This window comes from Cebus imitator, unplaced genomic scaffold, assembly GCF_001604975.1.
Source record: "Cebus imitator isolate Cc_AM_T3 unplaced genomic scaffold, Cebus_imitator-1.0 Scaffold0, whole genome shotgun sequence".
In the NCBI taxonomy this organism is placed as follows: Eukaryota; Metazoa; Chordata; class Mammalia; order Primates; family Cebidae; genus Cebus; species Cebus imitator.
The window spans coordinates 3,482,456-3,506,272 of record NW_016107315.1 but is presented as its reverse complement, the minus strand read 5'-3'; the positions used below and the strand labels follow the sequence as shown (position 1 = coordinate 3,506,272).

The following is a 23,817-nucleotide window of genomic DNA, read 5'->3' as shown; positions in this document are numbered from 1 at the left end:
CAGTGACGTGATCTTGGCTCACTGCAACCTCTGCCTCCTGGGTTCAAGCTCTTCTTCTGCCTCTGCCTCCCAAGCAGCTGGGACTACGGAAACATGCCACCACGCTCAGCCAATTTTTGTATTTTTTTAGTAGAGATGGTGTTTTGCCATGTTGGTCAGGCTGGTTTTGAACTCCTGATCTCTGGTGATCCACCTGCCTTGGCTTCCCAAGTGCTGGGGTTACAGCCATGAGCCACCACGCCCAGCCCTTGAGACCCTGTTTAAAATAATAATAATAATAATAACTTTTTAGGCCAGGCACAGTGGCCACTCCTGTAATCCCAGCACTTTGGGAGGTTGAGGTGGGAGGAGAACATCCCACGGAGCAGACACTGGGCAGTGGGCCTAGGCTGTCAGCAGGAGTGGGTGGCCACACTGGGGTGGGAGGCAGGAGGTCGGTGAAGTTTGAGGTGTCAGTGAGCTATGATTAAACCACTGCACTCCAGTCTGGGTGACAGAGCAAGACCCCCCAAAAATAACTAAAATTAAGGGCAGTTCACGTCTGAAGTCCCAGGGCTTTGGGAGGCCAAGGTGGGAGAATCCCTTGAGCCCAGGAGTTTGAGACTAGCCTGGGAAACATGGCAAAACTCCATCTGTACAAAAAATACAAAAAATTAGCGGAGTGTGGTGGCACACACATGTTGTCCCAGCTACTTGGGAGGCTAAGGTGGGAGGAACCAGGCAAGCCTCTATTCTCACTTAGACCTCAGGTCACTGAACACCTGGACATAAGTGATAATCATTACATTTCATCATTTTGGGTATATGCTGACTTTTAGACATAAAAAAACCCCCATAGATTTATGGATGTTTTACTGCTATGAAAGCTTATTTGTTCAGTGGGAGGATAGAACACATTTTATTGGCAGCTTGATTTATGGTGGTTTAATATTTAGATTCTGGTCTGTGGACCTCCATTTGTTCTTTTGCCCAGAGCACTGCAAACATCAAGGCCTATGCTCCAGGTGTGCCCACAGGTACTTCTTGCTGTAAGAGAGACCAGAGAAAGAGCTCTCCTAGGACTCATGTCTCCATGGGCTCATGGTAAAGCGGGAGCTGGAGGGGTGAGGTAAGATGCAGGGGAAGATGCTGGGGAGAAACGAAAATCAGCAAGTCTGCACATTTTCTCCTTTCGACGATTTCATAAGGCAAGTGATAACATTGTCCCCAAAACAGAGGGGGAGGCCAGGCTCTGTGGCTCACACCTGTAATCCCAGTGCTTTGAGAGGCCAAGGCAGGAGAATCGCTTGAGCCCAGTTCAGACCACCCTGGGCAACACGGTGAAACTAGATCTGTACAAAAAATTAGTGGAGTGTGGTGGCACGCACCTGTAGTCCCAGATACCTGGGAGACTGAGGTAGGAGGATCGCTTGAGCTCGGGAGGTAGAAGCTGCAATGAGCCAAGATTGTGCCACTGGACTCCAGCCTGGGCAACAGGGTGAGACCTTGTCTCAAAACAAAATAAAACAGCTCTCTCGGCCTTAGCGCCATTTTTTTTTGGAAACCTCTGCGCCATGGGAGCCAAGTGGAGGAAGAAACGAATGCGCAGGCTGAAGCGCAAAAGAAGAAAGATGAGGCAGAGGTCCAAGTAAACCACTAGCTTGTTGCACCGTGGAGGCCACAGGAGCAGAAACATGGAATGCCAGACGCTGGGGATGCTGGTGCAAGTTGTGGGACTGCATGCTACTGTCTAGAGCTTGTCTCAATGGATCTAGAACTTCAATGCCATCTGATCGCCGATCACCTCTGAGACCCACCTTGCTCATAACCAAAACTGCCCATGTTGGTCCTTTGCCCTGGACATTAGTGACATTAGTGACATTCTGGACTATTTCTGTGTTTACTTGTGGCCGAGTGTAACAACAAAATAAATCACCTCTTCTGCTGTCTTAGCTGAAGAATTAAAAATAAATAAATAAATAAATAAAATAAAATAAAACAGAAAAACAAAAACAGAATAGGAAACTGAGGCTCAGAGAAGGTTCATGACTTGCTCAAGTCATGGCACAGGATACCTAGCTGTAGAACCAACTGTAGCAGGACACTGGTGTCCCCTGCAAACCCATAGCTCATTCTACTCAGGTCAGGTGGGCCCCAAGTCAGCTTTATTCACACCAGGCTCTTTACAGCCATGGCCAGCCTGACCTGGGTGCAGGCACCAGGGCCTTTAAGTGACAGAGAATGCAGCATTCCCACCCACTGCCAGCTGCCCCAGGTAGCCTCTGAGAACTGCCTCTCCAAAGTACAAGCACAGCAATGACCTGTGTCCCTGGGCTGCCCCCACTGCCCTCCTACAGGGGTGGGAGGACCTCTCTGCCATAGCCCCACCTCACAGCTGCCACCCACACACTGGGTCCTAGCCCTCCTGAACCCCAGCATCGACCCCACCTTCTCTGTGACATGGGAGTGGGTGGGTAGGAGGTTTGGAGCTCTGCTCAGTGAGGGCCAAGGAGTGACCTGAGGGTGGGAGGAGAAAGGTAAGTTCTTGCCGACACCCCTGTCCCGCCTTCGCCAGGGGAGTTCCCCATTCTGAGGGTAAATGGGTCATGAGTGGCTAAAAGGTTGTCCTAGTGCCTCCCAGCTGCGCCCACCCTGATCAGCTCACTCAGCACCCTCAGCCAGACTTCCAGGCCCCTGCTCTGACAATGCTGCCCCTGGAATCCTATGATAAGAACACTCATGGTCATTCCCTTGAAATGTGGCCAGACCTCAACCCAGTCCCAGACAGGTGTCAGTGCCCACCCACTGCAGCCTCTACTCTGCATTCTCCAGGCGGACAAACCAAACCTCCAAAAGGGCAGATGCATGTCATGGGTAGCCTGATGCCGAAGCTGGGGCCTGGGGCCCCTGCTGTGGGACAGGGAACTGTGGGCAAGACAAGGCTGACCTGAAGGAGTGACTAGAGCCAGAGGCAAAGGGGGCTCAGTGAGCAGGGCCTGGCACTGCTGACCCCACCTTGCTTCCCCTCCTACTCTCCGTTGGTTCTTCACACCCCCAGCTGCCCACTGGCCCAGGCAGGACACTCCCGTCTAACCTCCTGCTTTCACTCTGGGCCCACACCCACACACTGCCTCCACAGGTACACATGCCTTTTTTTCTCTACTAACACCTGTTTCTGGTCATCCACTCTGTGCTAGGCTGGACACTGGGTACTTCAGAGCTCATGCTAGACCTAACACTGGGATGGAGGAGTCTAAGGAGGCCCCTGCAGTCAGGGAGGGCTTCCTCGAGGCAGAGACCCAAGCTAAGGGCTCAGCACCCTCTCCCCCAACTTACCCCAGGTCACTGGCTGTCCTCTGAGCCTCACTCTCTGGAAGGGCCAGCAGGTTCCAGGAAGCATCCCCTCACCCTGCAGTCCTGGTTCCAAGAACTGCAGCTTTTGGCAGCATTTGCTCAGATCCTTTCCTAGAACTCAGGGCCTGCTCTGCCCAGACTGCTGGGGTCTCAGAGGGCAGCCAGTGGGGGTAGTGGGGAACGGGGTGCTCTGGGGGTTCCTCCTTAGGGAGAACATCCCACAGAGCAGACACTGGGTGGTGGGCCTAGGCTGTCAGCAGGAGTGGGTGGCCACACTGGGGTGGGAGACAGGAGGTCAGTGAAATACAGGCACTTTGACTACCAGTCAGCCATGGGCTGCGGGCCCATGAGTTCTGCCTGCACATAGAGGAGGCCCACTCCCTAGGTCCAGAGCTTGCGCCAGCTTGCCACACTCCACCCTCCAACTTCCCACTCCCCCCACTAGCCTGGCATCAGGGTCCCATCCCATAGGGAATCAGCACAGGCCTTACCCTCAGAGTAGGCCCTCATCAGATAACCTCCAGAGGACAGGCCAGGGTGCAGGACAGGCAGCAAGGTCTGAGCACAGAAGCGGAATGGGGTCGTCAGTCTTGGGGGACTTGGAAAGCCGTGACACTTGTGTTATTAATCCTGTCATAATTTTACCTTGTCTGGTTAGAACTGAATGAACCACCCCACCTCACACACCCTCAGCGAGTTGGGTCAGGTGAATGGGGGACAGGCCCTGATAAGTGGTCAAGGACAGGGCCCAACTTCCCTCAAAGTCACCGGGCTTCCCCCTAGGGCGTGTCCTCCACCCGCCACCTCTGAGCTGGCACCAGGCCTGCCCAGCCTCCTGGGACCTGCCAGATCACGTTGAGCAACCGGTTCCTGAGAAGCGTTGAAGGCAGTGTGGTTTAAAATTAACTCCCCCGCTCCCCCTCCCGCCTGCGGCCTCCTCTGAGTTCTTGGAAGAGGCGCTCTGCTCTTCCTGGGAAGAGGCCTCCAGCCGCAGCTGCTGCAATTCTGGCGAAAACACCTCACCCAGGCTGGGGGTGGAGGGTGCCCACGCCAGGCCTTCTCTGCCCTCCTCAAGGCCCAGGGATCCTCTGGATCTAGCACCCACTCCGATTACTCACTGAGACCCAGAAGAGAAAGGGGATGATTGTCAAGGTACCGGGAGTGGGTGTTCCTGCCCCCAAAGTCCACAGCTCCCAAGCAGGCACCTCTGGGTAGGAGAGGGAGTGAACTGATCCCACAGCAGCAAACCCAGAACCCTGGCCTACTCTGTGCCATATATGTCCTGGAGGGAAGCAACAACCAGCCCAGGGCCACCCAGCTTCGCCTGCCCTTATAAGCTCAGCCTGCCCACTAGGTGCCAGGCTGATGGTGCTGACCTGGCAAGGATGCCTGGGAGCACACCCCCACAGGCACTCACACGCCAGGGTTAACAGTGCTTCTGCCAGGGAGTCCCCTCCTTGTCTTTCACCCACACCCCTCAGACTACCCTTGGAACACCTCTCCTTCTGGATAAGCCTCATTTTCTCTTGTCTCATGGGCTCCATGTCTCTGGGGATTTGGAGGAAATGTTTCCTGAGAACCTACTCCCCCAGCAGCTCCTCCTCCCATGGCCATCCTCTTGAAGGAGCTGAGAAAAACAAAGGAATGTTGGCCAAGTGGAAAGGTCAATGCATGTGCACGCCACATACACACACAGACACACACACAGACAGACAGACACACACACACACACACAGACACACACACAGACAGACACACACACACACACACACACACACACACACGAGTGATGTCTCTGACGTGGGGCTGGCAGGGGTGGGAGCAGTGAAATGCTTCCTGGGAGGAGGCTGAGGGCTGAGAGGCGTTTTGAAGAACAGAGCTTTGGCCCAGTCTGGACTATGAGTGCAACCCCCACTCTGGTGGAGGAGCCCAGCTCCAGTGACAAGAAGGGCCGCATCTGGCTCATGGGTTCTTGGTGTGAAGAGAGTCCCTGGAGCAGGACTCTGCCCTGAGGAGCATTTTCTGGACACCAGCCCCCGAGGCATGCCATCAGGGCATCATTGGTGCCAGCATAAGCATCTCACTATTAGGGTTTGTGTGGGTGAGACAGTGCTGGAGGTTGCCTGGAGGAGTCATGGCAGTCCTAGGTTCCCGCAGCCCTCAGAGGCTACGTCTGGCACTTGGCCCTGCCTGCTCCAACCAGGCCTGGGTCATGGAAGCAACTGTCTTTCCACTGAACAGGAAGCTTTGGCCATATCACAAGGCTCCCTGCCCTGGGCCTGCTATGTCTCCTCCTGCTCAGAGATGAGCATCAGTTTCCATTTACTCCCCATTCCCCAGCATCCAGGCCCAGCCACTCTCCAACCACCCTGAGGTTTGCATTATGGTCAAAATTAAACCTCCAGGGACCTCCGCTATCTTGAGTCTCAGACATGGGAACTCCAGCCTCCTGCCCCAGAGTGACTCTTGGAGTGACCAGTTGGGTGGCCCACGTGAGCCAGGGAGGGGTAGGGAGGACACATCCACCATGAGAGGCTGTTGAATTTCTGGCAAAGCTCAAGCCTACTTCATATTAAAACTGGTTTAGCAGGTTGGTGTCAATGGCTGCCCAGGCTTGCCCAGGGTCTACTTCTGGAGGAAGAGGGCCTTTATGAGAGCTCGGGAAGTCTGGGATGTCCTGTGCACAGACCCTGAGTCTTCCTGCCTTCTTCGCCAGGCCTCTAGGCCTTTAGGCCCCCGGCCCCTCACCCTTCCACTTCACTGTGGGCAACCGTGCAGGGTGGGAGGGTCCCCACCTGAGAGTGAGGTGTGCCTAGTCATGGGCCCCAGCCCTACTCAGACGTGTGTCCAGCCTTGGCCAGGAGAGATTTACTCAGTCAGTGGATTAAAAGTCCAGCCTAGGTGCAGGGACTAGAGAGATGTATACGCTGGCACCAATGATACCCCAGTGGCGTGGCTGGAAGGGAGAGTGGTATCCAGCAAACAGTCTTTGGGGGCAACAAGAAATACATGGATGGCTTAGTAGCATCTCTGTCCCAAGGGCGTTCCAGAGGAAGACCTGTGAATCCAGGGAGGGACACCACACAGGATCAATCTCCATCTCACCTAGAGGCAGAATCCTCTAGGGCCCAGACCCCAGACCCCCTCCTCCAGAAAGCCCTCCTGAATCTCCCCATCTTTCTGCATGCCGTCTGAACCTGTGAGTGCCTAGGCTTTAGCAAGCCAGCCCCTTGGAGCCAGAATAGAGCAGTGGTTACACAAACAAGGTCTGGAATCAGGATGTGAACGCTGGCTGAGCTTTCTCTCTTCAGCTGTAGATGGGGACAACCTCTGCTAGTGGGGCAGGAACCCCACCCAGAGTCACAAAGTTGCTGCCCTCACCTCCTTCTGCCCCTGCTCCCACACTCTACCCTCCAGATCCCATACTTCTCAACCTTCTTTCTGGCCTCCTGCCTCCAGGCCCTCATGCGTACAGATACCTCCCTTAGAAATGAGGATCAGATCCCAGCACTCCCCTGCTAAGCTCTGAAGGGGTGCTTTGTCATCCTTGAATAAAATCCACGTGCTTCCTTCGCCCTTCCCACCCCTCCTGGGCAGCTCCTCTGAGCTCTAGGTTTCTGCCTCAGGGACATTGCACCTGTAGTTCCCTTCACCTGGGACATCCCTTCTGCAAGTTGTCTGCATGGCCAGCTCCTGCTTTTGCCTGGTCTCCAGGCTCAGTGCCACCCAAAGTTGCAGAGCTATCCCCAACACCCCCTGCCCCTGGCTGCAGGGTGTCCTTGTACCCAAAGCTACTCTCCCCACCCCACACTCCCCCCTTTTCTTTCTTTACACTCTCAAAGCTTGTCCTATGTACTCATTTGTTCACCAGTCCACTGTCTCTCTCTCCCTCCCAATAGCCCATGAGCCCCATGAGGGTGAGGACCATGTCCGTCTTGTTCCCTGCTGTCCCCAGGACCTAGATGGAGTCTGGCCCAGTTGAAGTCTTTGGAGCACATGTGCTGGTGATGGACTTAATGATAAAGCGTGACCTTAGTTACTGTTTGTCTGTTGTGCAGGGTCCTTGCACCCACCAGAAGGCTCATCCCTTTGTCCCTGGCTAGCATCAGCATGTACACTCCTTTTACTAGGCCAGGACCATCCGGCAGTGATCGTGTTGGCCAGAGGACCTTCAGTATCTATTAGGCTGAATCTCTAATTGGGGTCTGGGCAGGTGTCATTCACTACCCTGGTAGGGAAACATGAAAAGAAGTTTGAACCTGGAACATGTTGGGAGTCAGAAGTAGCTGGCAGCCCCTCCCCAGACAGGAGCTGGGCCCTGGCTTGAGCTGAGGCCAGGGTGAAGAGGACAGGACCTTGGTGGCCGCCAAGAGCTCTCAGCAGGCAGGGAGACCAGGAGATAGAAAATGGCGTCCAAGAGCACCTTGCCTGAAGCTGCCATCCCTGTCCTCCCCACCTCATGTAGCAACCCAGGGGACTAACGGGCAGTCAGGACCACCCAGGACCCCCCTCTGCTCTGAGCCCCACTTGTTGAGTGGCCTCAGTCAGCCCCTTGCCCCCTCCGAGCCTCGGTTTCCTCATCTGCAGAGTGTGGGTAATATTTCGACTTCACTCCCAAAGTTGTGGTGAGTGCTGCATGAGGTACAGGCCCTCGCCCCATGCCTAGCACCTGGCAGGCGCCTTGAGACGTTTCCCTCGCAGACAAAGCAGAGTTCTCTGTGCTTCCTCTCGACAGAGCAGCTTTCCGTCTAGGCTGTGGCATCAGGTAGGGAAGAACTTGGCACTGGCCCCTCTGTGTCCACTACTCGTCTGCTAGGTGACTCAGATTTAGGGGTGGAGCAGACAGAGGGGTTACCTCAGGCATTCTGGAAGCCATGAAGCAGCTGAAATCCAGACTGAAGGAATGAGGAACTGCAAATACCCCTGGCTGGGTCATGGTGACCTGGAGGAGGCGTGCCGTCTGGCCCTACCGACAGCCAAGGGCCCAGGCTGCTGCCAGCAACAGGGAAGGCACATGGCTGACCTCCTGGGCCTGGGTGCCACATCCAGGAAAGACAGCCCTCCCTCCGTCACCCACCTCTTGCTCACTCTCACCCAACATCATGCCTATTCTTTGCCATGACTGCCTCCGTGTCCCCATGGTCCCGTGTGAACTCCATGGTTCTTGCTGTCTATCCTCCTCCTCACTCCTCCCTGTCATCAGCCTGTCACTCCTCATTCTTGCTCTCAACCTGCCAGGATGTATCTCTTCTACTCTAAGACTTCTAATTGTTTGAGGGCTAAGACAACAGGAAGATTAGGATTGTTTCCAGAATAAAGGTTAGAAAGCTATGAACAAAGTTTAGAGAGGTTTTCCTGTGGGGCCCTTTAGCAAAGGTACAGGAAATTTCAGGATACAAGGAGATCTCAGCAGCTAGTGTTCCCAAGTCAGGCTGTCCAGTAATGGTGTTTTCATTTTAATTGCTCTTCCACACACTTCTGGTGTGCTGAACCCTGAGAGAGAAGGGATCCCCCAATCCCATCCAGCCTGGACCAGAACCCGGACACCCCGGCCCCTCACTGGCTCCTACCCCGATTCAATTACCCTGCCCCACTGCACAGAACAAGCCCTCCTCAGGTCACTGTCAGGAATGTGCCCCTCCCAGTCATGCCTCGGTGCCTTCGCACCACTGCGCCTTCTTCCTGGGAGAACTGGCCCTGACTTCTCTGACTACTGGTTTTCTCATCTCAAAAATCACTGACCTCAGGAGTGGTCCACAGCTGTCTCCCCGCTAGGTATTCTCCACTTGTGATTTGGAGTTGGCATTTCTTGTTTACACATCTCTCAGGGCTGGTGCACCTCTGCCACCCTCCCCCCAGGTCCCACCTGGCAGTGCTCTGGACAGTCACCCTGCAGGCAGTCCAACTGGCCTTCACCCCCTAGCTCCCATTTTCCAAGGGGACAGATGAGAAGATAGAGGCTGCCCCCTGTCTCCTTCACTCCTCAGTGAGTCCCCAGCATGGACTGCTCAGCCACATAGGATTTCTGGGCCTCTCCACTTGCCCAGATATCAAATGGAGAATAAAGATAACAAGATCAAAGGGGACACATTGTGTACACAACTCAAAAGAGGCCCTAATGAGGGCTCCATACATGAAAGGTATTATTTTATTATAGAGGTAATAAAATAAAGAGGTAATAAAGGTATAATGTCATTACAGAAAAATCAGTGGAAGAGAAAAGACCACCAAACTGTTCTTTGTTAGAATTATTACTTCATGAAGTCTTATCAGATGTGTATTTCTTTCTTTCTCTCGTGTGCAGACACCTTCTTGGGCAGGAAGCAGACCCAGCAGAGCTGCAGTGGTGGCCCTCAAACCAGCAACCCCTCTTCCTGACAGCACAGGCACTCTTCTGGGGCCTGCGCCATAATGAGACCAGCTCTATGCAGATACAGCTCTGTCCTGTGAGGGGGTGAGACAGGCTCTGCTGGGGACTGAGGCTTCGGCTGCATTTTCTTATCTACTGTAGTTGTCCATCCTCCCCAAATAGGGCTGGTGGGGAGAAGAGAGTGGACACATTCACAGATGGGTGGGTCAGTGCCAGGACATCCAGGATTGCCTTGGTTTTAGCAACTTGTCTCAGGGCTTTCCAAGGGAAGAACCAGAGAAGCCAGGGCAGAGTTGAGGTCTCTGGACTACCAGGGCTCAGGGCACAGAGGTGGGGTTGGCTCACCCCTGACACCAACCTCAAGGGGAATAAATAAATAAATAGTGGATACTTGTGCAGTCCCCTAGCCTGGCTTAACCCTCAACAAGGGGATTGTCACTGTTGACCTCAGTTCTTCTGCCTGTCAAACTCCCAGAAACAGAGGCTGGCTGCAGGTAGGGGTGCTATCTGACCCTGGGGATTGAGAAACCAGGGCTGAGAGTGCCCATACAGTTCAGATGGCCAGGGCAGGCAAGTGAGTGGGGGCCTGGGCGCAGCCCACAGGTGAGACAAGGTCCTGCCTGTCTCCCCCTCCTCTGACACATGGCTCAGTGTAATGAAGCCACATGGGACCTGGGGGTATTCACCTCCAAGTTGTGTGACACCTCCCCTCTCCCAAGCCTTGCTCTTGCTGGCTCTTTCTGGGCCAGTTGCCAGAGGTATGCAGGCACCAGGATGCCTGAAGGAGGGACAGTGGGAGCCCAAGTCCAGCTGGGGCTGGTGTCCCCTCCAGGGTGCAACTGGGTGAGGCTGGGCAGAGTGCCCGGCCCAGTCAGAGCTGGAAGGGGTACTGTCGGAGGTAGTCAGCCATGCGCCGGGGCAGTGGCAGGCAGTCCACATCGGCCACCAGACGGTTGATGACAAGGCGGCACAGGTGCTGCAGGCTGCGGGCACTGCTTCTTCGCACAAAGGGCTGCACCAGTTTTAGGTGTACAGCAGTGGCTGCTGGAGGAGTAGGCAGTGCTGGGTCACTAGGCGCATCTTCTTTAGGCATAGGCAGGGCCGGGGTGGGAGCAGGATCGGGGCTGTCGCTTCGGGTGTCAGCAGTGCAGGAGGCCACATAATGCTGCACAAGGCTGACCACATCTGGGAAGGCCAGGATGCGTGGCCTGGACAAGCAGTTGGAATCCAGACGGAAGCTGGAGTTGGCATACTCAATGCGCACATTGGTGGGGCCACGAGTGGTTTTCACTGACAGCGTGAACAGGTAGCTGGGGTGGGTGCTGTCACGTACCAGGAACGTGCCCTCTGGCATCTTCTGCAGGTGTTGCCGGGCCTCGCTGGCCGTAATGGAACCCCAATACCAACCTAGGCAGGTGCAGAGGGGGCCAAGGGACATGTGGAAATTAGCTGGGGGCACCAATCCAGGGCAAGTCAAGGCAGTCCCTCCTGCTTTACACTTCCCTGGAGAGGGCTATGCCTCTCCCATCAGACTCTCCTGGGCAGGGCCATGCCTCCCAAATCAGACTCAATGGCAGAAATAAGCTTCTCCCATCAGACTACCCAGGAAAAGGCCTGCCTCCCCCCTCAGACTCACCAGATTCCCGAAGGTAGGAGAAGGTCTTGGCTATGCACAGCAGATCCTCCTCGGGGTCCAGTGCCTTTGGCTCACTCTCTGTCTGAGCTCGGGTCTCCTCTGCCACCTCCTCCAGAAAGGCCCCAGCAGGCAAGGGCTGCATGACTGGCTCGGGCAGTTCCAGGAACTGGGCCCACAGGGGCCGCTGCCCAGTCTGCTCCACAGCCAGCAAAGGATGAGGTCTAGAAGGCAGTGGATGAGCAGTGAGTGGAGGACCCGTGCTTCCCCCATCTCCAGAGCCTCCCCACCCATGCCCCAGACTAGCTACATGACCTCTGGCTGGCCCATCTCACTATGAGCCTCAGTTTCCCTTCTATCCAGCCATAGGATCAATTAGTCCAGTATCTCATTCCCCACTTGTCATCACGAAAGCCCCCTTGATTGTTTCCACATGTGAGTCCTCTTTTGAAAGATTCTTCTCTACTCCCCTGCATTTACTAAACAGTAATTAATCGCTGTCTATTTCGTATCAGCCAAAAGCACAGATCATTCCCTATAAGCATTTTTAGTGTTCTCACCACACTGATAGAATCCAGTGCAAAGTAGCTTCATGTTTGTGCCCTCCTCGCTGAGGTGGGCTGATTAAATGGCCCACTGATTGAACGGTCCTAGTTGAGTGCAGGATAGATCTGTGTGGAGTCCTCCAGAGAAGTCCCAGGGTTATGGTAGGCTGCCTGAGGTCACACGCTACCTCCCCATGGATAGGAGTGTCTCTCAGAGGGACCTAGGCCCACACTAGCCAGGACTTAGAGACTGAAATAATCCCCTACCCATACAAGTCAGCCTATCCTGGCCTCTGCTCCTCCCAATGGAGGGTCTGGGGTGAACAGTGGCCTCTGAAGGCACTGGCAAGTCTCACCTCCTGTCAATATGAGCTCCCACAAAAGGGCAGGGTACTTAACCCACACTCCAGATCCCACTCTGACAAGCCAGTCCTACCAGGCTCTATGACTTTGTACAAAGCTTGCTTGTCACTGGGCTTCAGTTTCTCTTTCCCACATAAGGGGTCCCACCAATCCATACACTGAGAGGTTCAGTAACATCATATTCTTGGATGGCTGGGGTTGGGACAACTGAGCTGACCAAAATCTGAGTAGTAGCTTCCTCCTTGGGGAAGCCCACCCAGCATGGCAATACTAGGGCTTCCCCCTTGGGAGAGCAGCAGGGACTGGCTCTACTTCCCCAGGAAGAGACTGCTGCTCCTCTCTCACTCCTTACAAAATACATCTGTAGGCCTCAGTTTTAGGTCTAGTCCCTGGCTGGGCCTCAGGACATGGAGCTAATGAAACCATGGCCTTGCCCTCAAGGAGAACCAGACTAGCTGGGGAAGATGGCCCTAAGAGTAATTATAATGCAGAGTCATAAAAGTGCAGGTGTCACGGGATAGTCAGGATCTGCTTGCTCCTGAGCTGAGTCTGCCAGGCCAAAGGAAGGAGCTGGGGGAAGGGACCCCAGGCAGAGAGGACAGCATGGCAAACAGTGCCAGTATTGCTTGTGAGGCAAGGAGGGGTAGGCAGGAACCAGTGGCAGGAGCCAGAGCTGACTCCTTTGTAGGTTACAGGTGACCCTCTAGGTTTTAACAAACCATGGCCCTATGACCACTCAAAGGGAGAAAGGGCCACATAACTCTGGCACACCACAGCCTGCCAAAAACTTTTCCACACCTACTCTGCCTGTACTGTGGGAGCCCAGAAATCCCTCTTGGAGAGCTGGAGGCCAAATTTTGAGATGATCTGCCTGCTGGGGCCCAGAGCTACCTTCCCAGCAGCATGGTTGGTACCTAGAAAGTCAGGCTAGAACTTCTGCAGGTGGCCACTTCCAGATAGCTTAGCCAGTCCTCCAACACATCTCACATGTGGGTGTGTGAACAGCTGTGTTGATCACCACAAGCTGCTGGTGAGTGACTGTGTACCTGGGCAGGGTGTGTCCATGGCTGTGGTATTGTCATGGTGGGGACAGTGGCTGGTATGTTCTAGGTACATGTGTGTGCCTGCTTTGGAGCCCAGCAGTCTGTTAAAAGCTTTGTTCCCCAACATCCAACACTGGCCCTGAGCTTACAAGGGGGCCCTCAGCTAGGGTAAAAAAGTGAAAGAGGCTAGGGTAAAAAGTGAAAGAGACCCCAGAATGTAGGGGAAGGCTCCTGGGGAGGAAGGCAGTGGTGGCGTAGGTGTTCGGGAGTCCCAGAATGCAGGCAGGAGGAAGGAACTTGCTGGAGACAGCAAGGGAGAAGTAGTCTTCCCAGCACCTCTGTGTTCTCTTCCCTGGCCTCACCTTCCACCCTCCCTCACTTGGCACCAGGCCAGTTGTGATAAGCACAGCCACTGGGCCACCCAGTTCTCCCTGAGAGCAGAACACCCATTTATATCTCCTTCCTCTCTTCTTGGAGCTTCCTGAGCTCCTGTCAGATCACTGTGGCCAGCATCAGACCATTTTGGTTGAAGGGATTGCTGAGGTTCAGAACAGAGTGGATGGCCAAGAATGCTCAGCCAAGGTCGAGACTCTGGCTTATCGACATATCCACTGTCCCCCACCTCAAGTCTGGGAAATTTGAAGATGAGAGGCAGGAGCCAAGGTCCTTCTCACATTGGGATCCCAGACTGGGCTGAGACAGGGTTGTGAGACGATTGCAGGGGTACCCCAGACAGGACCAGGCTAAACCCAGGGCCTCTCAAGAGCTGCTGACCTTCAGGTGCCAGCCTGAGGTGAGGCAAGGATCTCAGGCGGGCTTCCCAAGAAGAGACTACTTGCTAGCCTAGGGCAGGAGAGGGGACACCAGGACAGAGCGGGCCAGGGGCTGGTCCAAGGTCACCAGTAGGCAGGGCGGCCGGCAGGCTAGCATAGAATGCTCTGAGCCCAGAAGAAGATCTGGGACTGTTGGCCACATCTTGGGAGACCCCTGCCGTTGGCGTCCAACTGCTCCAGTGAGAACCCAGGCTAAGTCCACCCTGTGAGTTCCTCCTGTAGCCAGCCAGCCCCCGGCTTCCCAGTCCACAGTGGGAATTGAGGCGAGTGTGTGTGTGGGGGGAGTTTCACAGTTCCACACAGAGCCTCGCTCCGGAGGCCCTTCTGCACTCAGTCACCTCTGGCCCGTCAAGCCCTCCCAATACCCAGCAGCTAGCATGAGGCCCCTGTTCTCCCGTGCGCCCCGCGTGGTGGCCAGGAGGGGGCAGAGAGTTGCGCTTACCCCTGAACGCAGAGGACCATGTCCCCGCGGCAGCGGCGACTCCGGAGTGGGGACTCGGCTGGACGGCGGCAGCGGGAGGGAGCCACTGGGCGCGGAGCGCGTCCAGGGTAGGCTCCTGGGGCGCGCGGGCGCAGGGCAGGGACTGAGAAGCAGAGGCGCGGACCGCCTGCGAGGGCGAGGGGGGCGGGCCGGACGAGCGGGCGGGGCGAGCTGCCGCCTAATCCTTTGTCTGCTGCGTCCCAGCCCTTCCGGGAAGCGGCGTCTTCCTAGAACCGCGGGCTAACCAGTGGGGCTCGGGCGGGGTGCGCGGGCGCCGTCGCGGGGTCTGGGGCCCTGGGCAGCGAAAGGAAATACTTTGACAGATTTCCAAGAACTTTCCAGGAAAACGGGGCGGGGCCCGGAGAGCCGACCAATCGCGACGCTGAGGGTGGAGCCGAGTGGCCGGGAAGGGCCAATAGCAGCGCGTAGACCCGGGACTGACGCTACCCAGCGGGGCAGGTCTGAGAGATCAGCAGGGAAGAGAAGTTAAGTAGCCGCCGGGGCTAGGCAACCCGCTCCCAGATTGCCTTCTGGCATTCTGCGTCGTTGGGGAAGGGCCCCCTTATCTCGCCTTGGAACCCGTGGCAGGGCGGGGGCGGAGTCCCTGGCTTGTCCTCCCTGCTAACCGCTCCCCCAAGGAAGTCTGTCAGCGTGTGCAAGTGCCCCGTGTTGGGACGGCCGCTCCTGGACCCTAGGACTCTCTGTGACGGGTGTCGGATTGGGTGGCATGGGCGAGGTCTGGAGCGGGACTTGGGGCAGGGCGGGGTGCAGAGGACGGCTCCTGAAATGAGTAGGTCCACTCTCATTTCTGAGGATCAAGCCGGCGGCCACCACAACCAGAACGATCCAGACAAGAACGTTTTCGTTGAAAGAGTTGAAGGAGAAAGCACATCCCAACTTTTCGAATCAGGCAGACATCCAGTATTGGCTGGCACTGGTTTCTGGCCGGCCCTGCCAGTCAGGGGAGAAGAGACTACAGATTTGAGGAAGCAAGCATAGACAGCCCCAGATGACCCGGACTCTGGGTTGGTGGACTTCCCCCCACCTCCCCGCAACCACCACACACAAAATGCTGAAGAGAGAGTCCTGTAGCTCAAAACATCCAGCGATAATCTGGGAGTAGGGTGATAGAGGTTGGGCCGGGTGGTGAGGGCATCAGAGTAACACTCCCTCTTATCTACAGGGAGAACTTGATGCATTTGGTCCTCTACAACTGGTGTTACTCCCTTTACGAAGAAGGAAGACAGAGGCCCAGGGAACAAATGCTAGGAAATGACAGGGTAAGAGCTTGATCCCAGCTCTGAATCAGAAGCCCACACTCCTACCAGGACTCTCTCCACCCTTTTTCAGTTCACTGGATTCACTATGGAGCATCTTGAAGGACTATAGGGTCTATGTGAATCTTCTCCAAACCCTTGGGCCAGAAGAACTGTGGGACTGGGAGAGGTCGCAGGGTCTACTACCCCACCCCTACCCCCCTCCCAGTGTGTGCCCCGGAGGTGCCCAGAAAGAAGGCTAGCTTTGAGATCCTGGGCAGGGATGACAGGCCCCTGGTGGTGTTGAAGGGCCTGAACGATAGCATCCAGGGCAGACAGGGCTAACCTTACTCTGCCCAGAATGGCAGAGGGCAAAGAGATCTGAAAGCAAAACCCTGTGAAACTGGGGAAAAAATGGTTAAGTTTCAGACTTCAGGGCAGCCACTTCTCTGTAGCTTTCCTGAAGGGAAGTGGGGCTTCATGAATGTAACCCTGACAGCCCCCTCCTGAGTTGGTCAGAAGCTAGTTTCTTGGAATGAGGGTAGAGGGGATGGATACTTCATAACCCACTTTGAGGGTTGGGATAGCTGGAGAGCCTGGTATGGGGCCCCTGTATGGACCACTATCTTGCCAGTAGGAACTGTCCACTGTCTCATTACTATGAAGACAAAAGGACTTGCAGGTGCCATGCAACGGAGTTAAAATTTTGAACCTAGGTCTCTTATGGGACCAAATCGCAAGGTCTCTACCAAAACTATACTTCTTTCCCCTCACCATGACTATTCAACTGAACACTTACTATGTGCCAAGCACTCTCAGCAATTTGCAGCCTCATGTCATTGTCACAACTATCACATATTATCTCCTCTTTACAAGTAAGGAAACTAAGGCATGAAGTGGTTACAATATACCCTAGGTCTCCCATCTGGCAAGTAATGGTTGAAGCCAAGAGCCTACACACTTCCTCTTAATCTCTCTATGGGTGCTGGTGATCTACCAACTCCTAGACAGCCAGCTGTAAGGTCCTCAGTGAAGTTTCTCTGCCCCAGGCCAGTAAATGTCAGAGCACGATGGGAGTCCCTTTGAAAGCATCCCCTACAGAGGTCAGTGATTATGTGGTCTATGTGTAAACCAAAGGGTCCCAAGGGTGTTGGCCTTCCAACTATTTTTTGTGTGTGTGTGAATATGACAGCACTGTGCACCTCATCTGCATGCCGGGAACAGTGATGTGCCCCTGTTCTGCCCCAAGTGCCTGCCTCAGGCACTGTGGGTCTCTCTGGCCATCTTAGTACTTAATTCTGCCCTGGCTGCTCCCCAGAAGCCCCCATTCTGATTGCTGGGCCCACACTGCCACCTAGTGGTGCCCTCTCTCATGCCCTCACTAGCCAAATCTCCTTAGATTCTTTCAGGATAATCCCTCCCCTGCATCCCAGGGATTGACCTTACTGCAAGATTCCCCTGCTCCTCCCTCCCAGAACAATCAGCAGATGCATCACAAGAATACACAGCAGTGCCTTCCCCAAAGTCTGGCTCATTGGGCCTCCATACTCTCACCATGCACAGCCTCCCCTCTCCAGGAAGGGAGAGAGAGAGAGAAAGTTTTTTAGCCCTGACTCTCACTTTAAGCTATTTCAAAGTCTCTGTCCCCTTGGATACACAGCTATATGAAGGGCTGTGTGGCAGAGTCTGCCACCATAAACCCACTCCTGACCAGGTCCAGCCATCCCACATACTGAATCCTTCCATCAGTGTGGAGAGGATGTGGCAGGTGGATGCTAGAACATGACCACTAAGGGAAAACCACATATTCTGACTTTCCTGGGCTAAGTGAGTAGTTGCAAGGCATCTCTCTGATGGACCCACGTGGCGGACATGTGTGCCTGTGGAAGCATGGACATTGGTTATAGGGACTGGGAGGGGAGAAGCAGCACCTTTGTTTACTTTTCATACTTCTGTATAATTTGAATTAATTACAATGAACAAGTCTTACTTATGCAACTTAAAATTTTAATAAAAAGAGATCAGCTTAAAAAATACAATTATAAAATTTTTAAAGCAATTGTAATCTAAATCCATTTTAAATAAAGAAGACATCTTCACAGAATATTCAGTGAGATGCCTTTGGCTGGGGCAAGGAGCCAGCCTCCACCCTCAGCTGCCTAGCCTTTTGCTCATCTGGAATGACATCTTGCTCAGCCTCAGGTTCACCAGGCTCAAACCAGTTGCCTTTAGAGAGCAGAGCCTTCGTCAGCTCCCCAGCAGTAGAAGCTTCCAGACAGGCTTTCTCCAAGGCTCTGAGATCTTGAATTAGATTCTCAGGTTGGGCTCAGGGGCATTAATCCTGAGTCCAGCTGGGCATAAATGCACATGTGTGTGCACATGTGCACGTGTATCTGTGTATATGTGTATTATATGCATGTGTGTTTATGCATATACATACCTATGTGTGAGCATGTGTGTGTGCACATGTGTAAAGGTGTGAGTGCATGTGTGCATGTCTGAGAGTATGTTTGTATATGTGGCTGTGTGAGAAGCCAGGAAGGACCAGGAGAGGAGGTCATGGTTTGAGGATAAGAGCCCAGCCCTGAAGTTGTGCTTTGGAGTTGGAATGGGAGTTCTGTCATGACAGCTGCTGACCTCAGGTTACTTAACCTCTCTGGGCTTTTCTGCCCTGTGTGTCTGTAGTGTGGGCCAGAAGGGATAGTGTGACCTCCTCCAGTCTCTGTAAGGTCAGGGGGTTCCAGAGAGAGTACTTACCCAGCATCTGGTCTGTTCACTATGGTCAGCTGAGGCTATTATCTGGAGCCTCCTGCTTCACTGAACACTGCTAGCTTGAAGATAGCCTGGAAAGAATAGGGGCAGAGCCCCATCCCCCATCCCCACTGAACATCTGCACACAGTGGGTACCCACCAATAAGTTGTAGCGCCCTTTCACTCACTCGTTCATTTACAGAACGATCACCTCTCCAAGAGCTCCTGCTCTGATGAGTTTGGACATGCAGCCCAGGCGTCTGTGAGTGTGCGTTTGTTAACGAGTGGGGTTGAGGGGAGGCACTCACTGGGTCCAAGTTCCAGAGCAAGGAGTAGGATGTCTGGGAGACGCCTGAGTGGGACAGAGGTCGTGGTACCTGCAGTCCTGTAGATGGCCTGTAGATGACAGCAGAGGCCCATGCAGAGCCCCTGCCCTGAGCGGCACCTTCCCAGTCCCAAGTGAGCCAGCTCGCTCATGTCTCTCAGCTTCGGGTTGGGGGAGCGATGTGCCCGAGTAGTTCAGATCTGTCCCAGGAGACAGCCACCCTCCCTATGGCTCTAGACAAGTTGTTTTCTCCCCAGGGGCCCCAGTTTCCTCATCTGTGAAATGAGAGTTGTTTAACAACCTGTGTTGGGAAAACTGGCTCAAATACGTAAGGCAGTCTAAGATGGGCTTGATAAAGTAGAGATTTAAATGTACAAGGCAAAACTACAAAGCTAATGGGTAATGTCTGCCACTCTGATGGGAGGCAGAGACTTTTTAAACACGACGCCAAAGGCCTAAACCATAAGGTAAAAAGTTTGGCGGATCTGACCAAATGGCAGCTCGGGATTTCTGGTCCCCAGGACGCCGTATATACCACACGGACGCATGAGCGGGAGCTGCACAAAAGAGGGCAGTCGCCAGTGCTAGAGAGACTCCCAGAGCCACCAGAGGCTAGAGAGTGGCGAATTCAACAACGACGAGATGCCACTTCCCTGCTAGTACAGGGGTCTCCCTTGGTGTCCCTGGAAACCAAGGAAGTTACCGGTTTCCAGGGACACCAAGAAACCGGTGTCCCTGTTTCTTCCAGGTTCCCCTCGGGAAGCCACGCCTCCGATTTTGTTCCGGCTCGGGGGCGGGACCCAGTCGGGTCCCGCCTGGCTCTTTAAGGCGGACCTAGCGGGGCCCCAAGTTGGGATGACGCGCGGGGAGGGAGGGGTGGAGTGGGGGGGAGGGGGAGGTCACGTGGGCGCCGGCAGCGCGACTCTCCGCCCTGGGCACTCCACGGCAGCCAGCTCCCGCGACCGCCGCCCCTGCCCCTCGGTGGTGCCTCAGCAAGGTGGGCTGCCGCCAGGTAAGCCCTCGCCAGGTACGCCTTCCCCGGCCGCCTCTGCGACCTCCTACGGGGTCCTCACGGCCATTAGGCGCTCGGCCCCTTCCTTTCTTGACACGTGTCGGGGCGGTACTCGCTTGTATCCCGCCGCGCGACCACCGCCCCCTGCTGCACGTCTGTTCTCTCAGGCGTTCGTCCCGCACTCCCAGCTTGCCCCGGGCAGGCAGCCCAGCCTGGTTCAGAGGCTCCAAGGCTGGGGTGTGTTGGAAAAGTCTGGGCGGGACTCACTCTTCCCCTTTCCCCCAGGTGCCACTAGAAGCACCAGGCTGGGGCCGCCTCTGAGCGCCCCGCGGGGGCCATGGATGGTGAAACAGCAGAGGAGCAGGAGGGCCCTGTGCCCCCACCAGTTGCACCCGGCGGACCCGGCTTGGGCGGTGCTCCGGGGGCGCGGAGGGAGCCCAAGAAGTACGCAGTGACAGACGACTACAAGTTGTCCAAGCAGGTGCTGGGCCTTGGTGTGAACGGCAAGGTGCTGGAGTGCTTCCATCGGCGCACTGGGCAGAAGTGTGCTCTGAAGGTCAGTGAGCCCTCACTGAGGCCTGGGGTGTCCTGAAGGGTCCACTCCTGACTCTGGGGTTCTGGCTGGACTCGTGTTCAGGCCTAAAGGAGGTCACTTTAGCGTTCAGCTTGGCTGCCGCTTCCATGTGAAACTTCTCTGACTGGAATGGATCTGTTTCCCTTTGCCGGAAGCTGAGACCCCACCAAGGCTTGGGGTGGGGCTGCTTCTTCCCTGTGGCCCCTGCCTGTCTGGGCTGGAGTGGTATGAGCCTCCCAGGGCTGGCCAGAGGACAAGGCTGATGCCCATTGCACCTGTGGAGCCTATGAGTCGCTGGTCCTATGTTGAAAGGGAAAAACCCTGCTCCGACCCATCCCTGGTTCCTGGGCAGAGGGTGGGCCACCCATCTAACCACCTCAGCCTATAGGCTCCCTGGAGACCTGGCACGCTGATATAGGTGGCATAGTGGGTGTGGTGGGGATGCTACGGGTGGGTACCTGGTTCTGGCTTAAGGCATACAGTTCTGGACCTAGGGCCACAACCCATACCCAGAATCCCTTGAATCTGTCATCTCTGGGGTCTTTACTCATCTGTAGCTTGTGCCAATGGCCACCTAGATAGGTAGAGCATGGCAGGGATAGTGGCTCCTGGAGGCTAAAAGTACAGCAAAGGCTCTTCTCATTTTACAAAAATTTAAATTATGAGTCCAAGTGCAGAGTCCTGTAGATATGGCTAATAGGTATCCTGTTTGCCAGTTTCATGACCTTGGATAATATTCTAGACTCTTGAAGCTAGGCTTCTACGTCTAATCATGGGGAAAGATAAGGAGTTGTTGTGAACTTGAAATGAGATTATCCATGTAAAGCACTTGGTACGGGACCTGATACCTGTATGGGTCTGGAGAGGTTACAGGATTTATTTAAGGCACATGATCTTAAAGCATCTGAGCAGGGACCTGGGCCCAGCTCTCTGTGTCTTTCCCAGGACCACTAGTGCCAACAGAGGAGGTTGTGTCCTGAGAGTGGCCTTGGAGGGGATCATGCAGGTGGGTCCAGGAGAGGATCAAGGTTGGACTGGTGGGGCTGGGCCCCAGGTATATCTTCTTTGCCCACTAACCCAGCAGTCGAATGGGGTGGGGGAGCTTTCCAGAGTCTCAGGAATGGGGTTCTCTGAGTCTTTTAGGGAAAAAGTGGCTTTTCTGAGGGCAGGTGGGCATAAGGGGATGAGGAATGAGAGTTTTCATCCTCCTCTGGGCACCATTTAGCCCTTCCACCTGTGTTAGGATTGAGGGCAGTCTGGGTGAGTGAAGCCAGAGAACCACTTCTCGATACCAAGGCTTTGGCCCATGGGCCAAGACTGAGCTCTGACCGGTCCCTGTGGTGTCTAGATGCTGTGGGTGAGTCAGGGATCGGGTGGGAGGCCAGAATTTGTGGCTTCATACAGTGCCAGCTTTCAGTAAGTGTATACTTAACCCCTTCCCCATAGATGCTTTGTCTGATGAGTGACTTGGGGGAACTTCTGACTGCAAGAACTTTCACAGCACCTCATCAGTGGTCTCCTTGTTCTGGACTGGAAATTGGGTCAGGCCTGGAGTGGATTTCCCTCTGTATCCCTTTATGGGTGAGCATGGCTGGGGCTACTAGCTTGGGACCTTCAGGATCTGGCTCTAAATTGGCCCTCAAAGGGGACATGGATTAGATGGGCTCCCACTCCAGGACGTTCCTGTTCTTAGTATCCCTAGTGACCAAGCCTAGAAGTCCCTACCCTGCTAAGTAGATATTTACTACCTCCCAATATTGGGCTAGCACAACCTCTGTTACAGACATTTTACCTGTCCTGTGAGTGGTAGCTGTGGCCATGAGGAAGGAGGTGGCACCTCCCCACTTATAGCTTCTGCCCCTTGCCCAGGAGGGCCAGGACCTAGGGACCTCAGTACATGGGCAGGCCTGGGCCTAGGGAGCTTAGCCAGCTCATGATGGGTCACAGACCTCTCCTTGCATCTTCCTAGCCTTCTCCCTGCAGCTGCCCCAGCTCAGCCTAGGCAATAGTCATGGGCTCTGTGTCTTTCTGCCTCCCTGGTTATCAGGTTATTAGGCTGGCCTTTCCTCATCTTAAAACCTGAACTTGTTCAGGCCATCTCTGCCCTTTTGTCTCATGCTCATCCTCTTGGCTCTGTTGCCCAAGATGGCAGATAGTGCTTAACAGGAAGCCTGAAACACAGCAAGCACTCATACAACAGGAAGAGCTGTGGCCACTGTCCCTGTAACTGTTGCTATTCTGTGGAGGCCCTAGATGAGCAGCTCCCTCCCTCCCAGGGAGCTGGGCCTCTTTCGCTTTCCCTTAGCCCCTGACCACCTGCTTGGTTCCTCTTGGCCTCAGTCATACTCAGTGGCTCCCTCCCAAGACCACCTTCTGCTGCCAGTGCAGCCATTCTACTCCATTCTATCCCAAGCACTCATTGCTGTCCTCTTGGCAGGAACTGGAGGACTGCCTTTCTTGGAGAGGGTGCATGGGTCAGGCAGTCCTTCGGTTTCTGTTCCTCCTGCTGACCTCTTTCTTGTGCCATCTCCCAGGCTTAACTAGTTAATTAGTACCCTTCAGCTTTACCTCTAACTGGGTACAGCCCTGCAGGTTTGTCACACATCAGTTACCCCACCACATCCAAGACCCAGCCCTCAAACTTTATCACATATGTGAAAATTGGGACCCAAAGTAAGTCACAGGGCTTGAAGTGGGGGGTGTAGCAGAAGCCAGAATTTTCTCCCTTCCTCACTTCCTGCCCAGCCCTCTTGTGGTTTTGGCCTCTTAGCAGGCAGAAGTGACCATGACACTTATAATCTCTAAATAAAAGCAATAGGCTGGATGTGATGGCTCGTGCCTGTAGCCCCAGCACTTTGGGAGGCTGAGGCAGGAGGATCACTTGAATCCAGGAGTTTAAGACCAGTCCTGGCAACATAGTAAGACCTCCATGTCTATATAAAATTTAAAAATTAGGACTGGGTACGGTGGCTTATGCCTGTAATCCCAGCACTTTGGGAGGCCAAGGGGGAGAGCAATTACTTAAGGTCTAGAGTTCGAGACCAGCCTGGCCAACATGGCGAAACCCCATCTTTACTAAAAATACGAAAATTAGCTGGATGCAGTGGTGGGTGCCTGTAATCTCAGCTACTGAGAGGAGGCTGAGGCAGGAGAATCTCTTGAACCTGGGAGGTGGAAGTTGCAGTGAGCTGAGATCATGCCACTGCACTCCAGCCTGGGCGACAGAGTAAGACTCTGTCTCAAAAATAAATAAATAAATAAATAAAAATAAAAATAAATTAGCCAGATGTGATGGCAC

At 54.5% G+C, this 23,817-nt stretch overlaps 3 protein-coding genes and 1 long non-coding RNA gene across 17 annotated transcripts in view; 2 read left to right on the top strand and 2 right to left on the bottom strand.

Annotated features, from left to right (window-relative positions):
* The window catches only part of HEMK1 (HemK methyltransferase family member 1), a 37,600-nt gene extending 27,834 nt beyond the window's left edge, over nt 1-9,766 (top strand). For 6 of the 7 annotated variants that reach the window (XM_037739795.1, XM_017498643.2, XM_017498588.2 and 3 more), the window contains one exon: nt 9,638-9,766. In XM_037739795.1, the coding sequence (XP_037595723.1) occupies nt 9,638-9,745 (108 nt within the window). In that variant the 3' untranslated portion in view covers nt 9,746-9,766. The remainder of the gene's footprint in view (nt 1-9,637) is intronic. The other variant, XM_017499184.2, reaches the window with a different exon arrangement.
* On the bottom strand, nt 652-4,632 carry LOC108283417. Its single transcript, XR_001816835.2, has 3 exons — nt 4,452-4,632; nt 3,825-3,891; nt 652-1,128 (listed from the first exon to the last, which is right to left on the bottom strand). It is a non-coding gene; the product is annotated as an uncharacterized LOC108283417 (long non-coding RNA).
* Nucleotides 9,429-14,893, bottom strand: CISH (cytokine inducible SH2 containing protein). 3 transcript variants are annotated; one of them, XM_017499507.2, is made up of 3 exons: nt 14,563-14,893; nt 11,340-11,560; nt 9,429-11,086 (listed from the first exon to the last, which is right to left on the bottom strand). In XM_017499507.2, exons 1-3 carry the CDS (start codon nt 14,580-14,582, stop codon nt 10,575-10,577), a joined length of 753 nt encoding a protein of 250 aa, XP_017354996.1. In that variant the 5' UTR covers nt 14,583-14,893; the 3' UTR covers nt 9,429-10,574. The 3 variants fall into 3 exon arrangements, with proteins under 3 accessions (XP_017354996.1, XP_017354933.1, XP_017355068.1); XM_017499444.2 differs by having other exon boundaries at nt 9,429-11,110; nt 14,563-14,889; XM_017499579.2 differs by lacking the exon at nt 14,563-14,893 and adding an exon at nt 13,284-14,548 and having other exon boundaries at nt 9,429-11,110.
* Nucleotides 14,894-19,773: 4,880 nt separating this feature from the next.
* Nucleotides 19,774-23,817, top strand: part of MAPKAPK3 (MAPK activated protein kinase 3) — a 31,487-nt gene continuing 27,443 nt past the window's right edge. Inside the window, exons 1-2 of one of the 6 annotated variants that reach the window (XM_017498161.2) lie at nt 19,820-19,945; nt 20,231-20,501. In XM_017498161.2, coding sequence (XP_017353650.1) covers nt 20,283-20,501 — 219 coding nt within the window. In that variant the 5' untranslated portion in view covers nt 19,820-19,945; nt 20,231-20,282. Of the gene's footprint in view, nt 19,961-20,230; nt 20,502-20,978; nt 22,101-23,817 lie in introns of those variants that run through there. The other 5 variants (XM_017498226.2, XM_037739593.1, XM_037739535.1 and 2 more) reach the window with 5 other exon arrangements.

Excerpts from the sequence above, each read along its gene's own strand:
- CISH (XM_017499579.2), bottom strand. The coding sequence starts at position 13,414 with ATGTTGGGGAACAAAGCTTTTAACAGACTGCTGGGCTCCAAAGCAGGC. Across the intron at positions 11,561-13,283 it reads ACACCCTGCCCAGGTACACA|ACCTCATCCTTTGCTGGCTG; the intron begins GTCACTCACCAG and ends ACTGCCTTCTAG. Across the intron at positions 11,111-11,339 it reads CTCCTACCTTCGGGAATCTG|GTTGGTATTGGGGTTCCATT; the intron begins GTGAGTCTGAGG and ends GCACCTGCCTAG.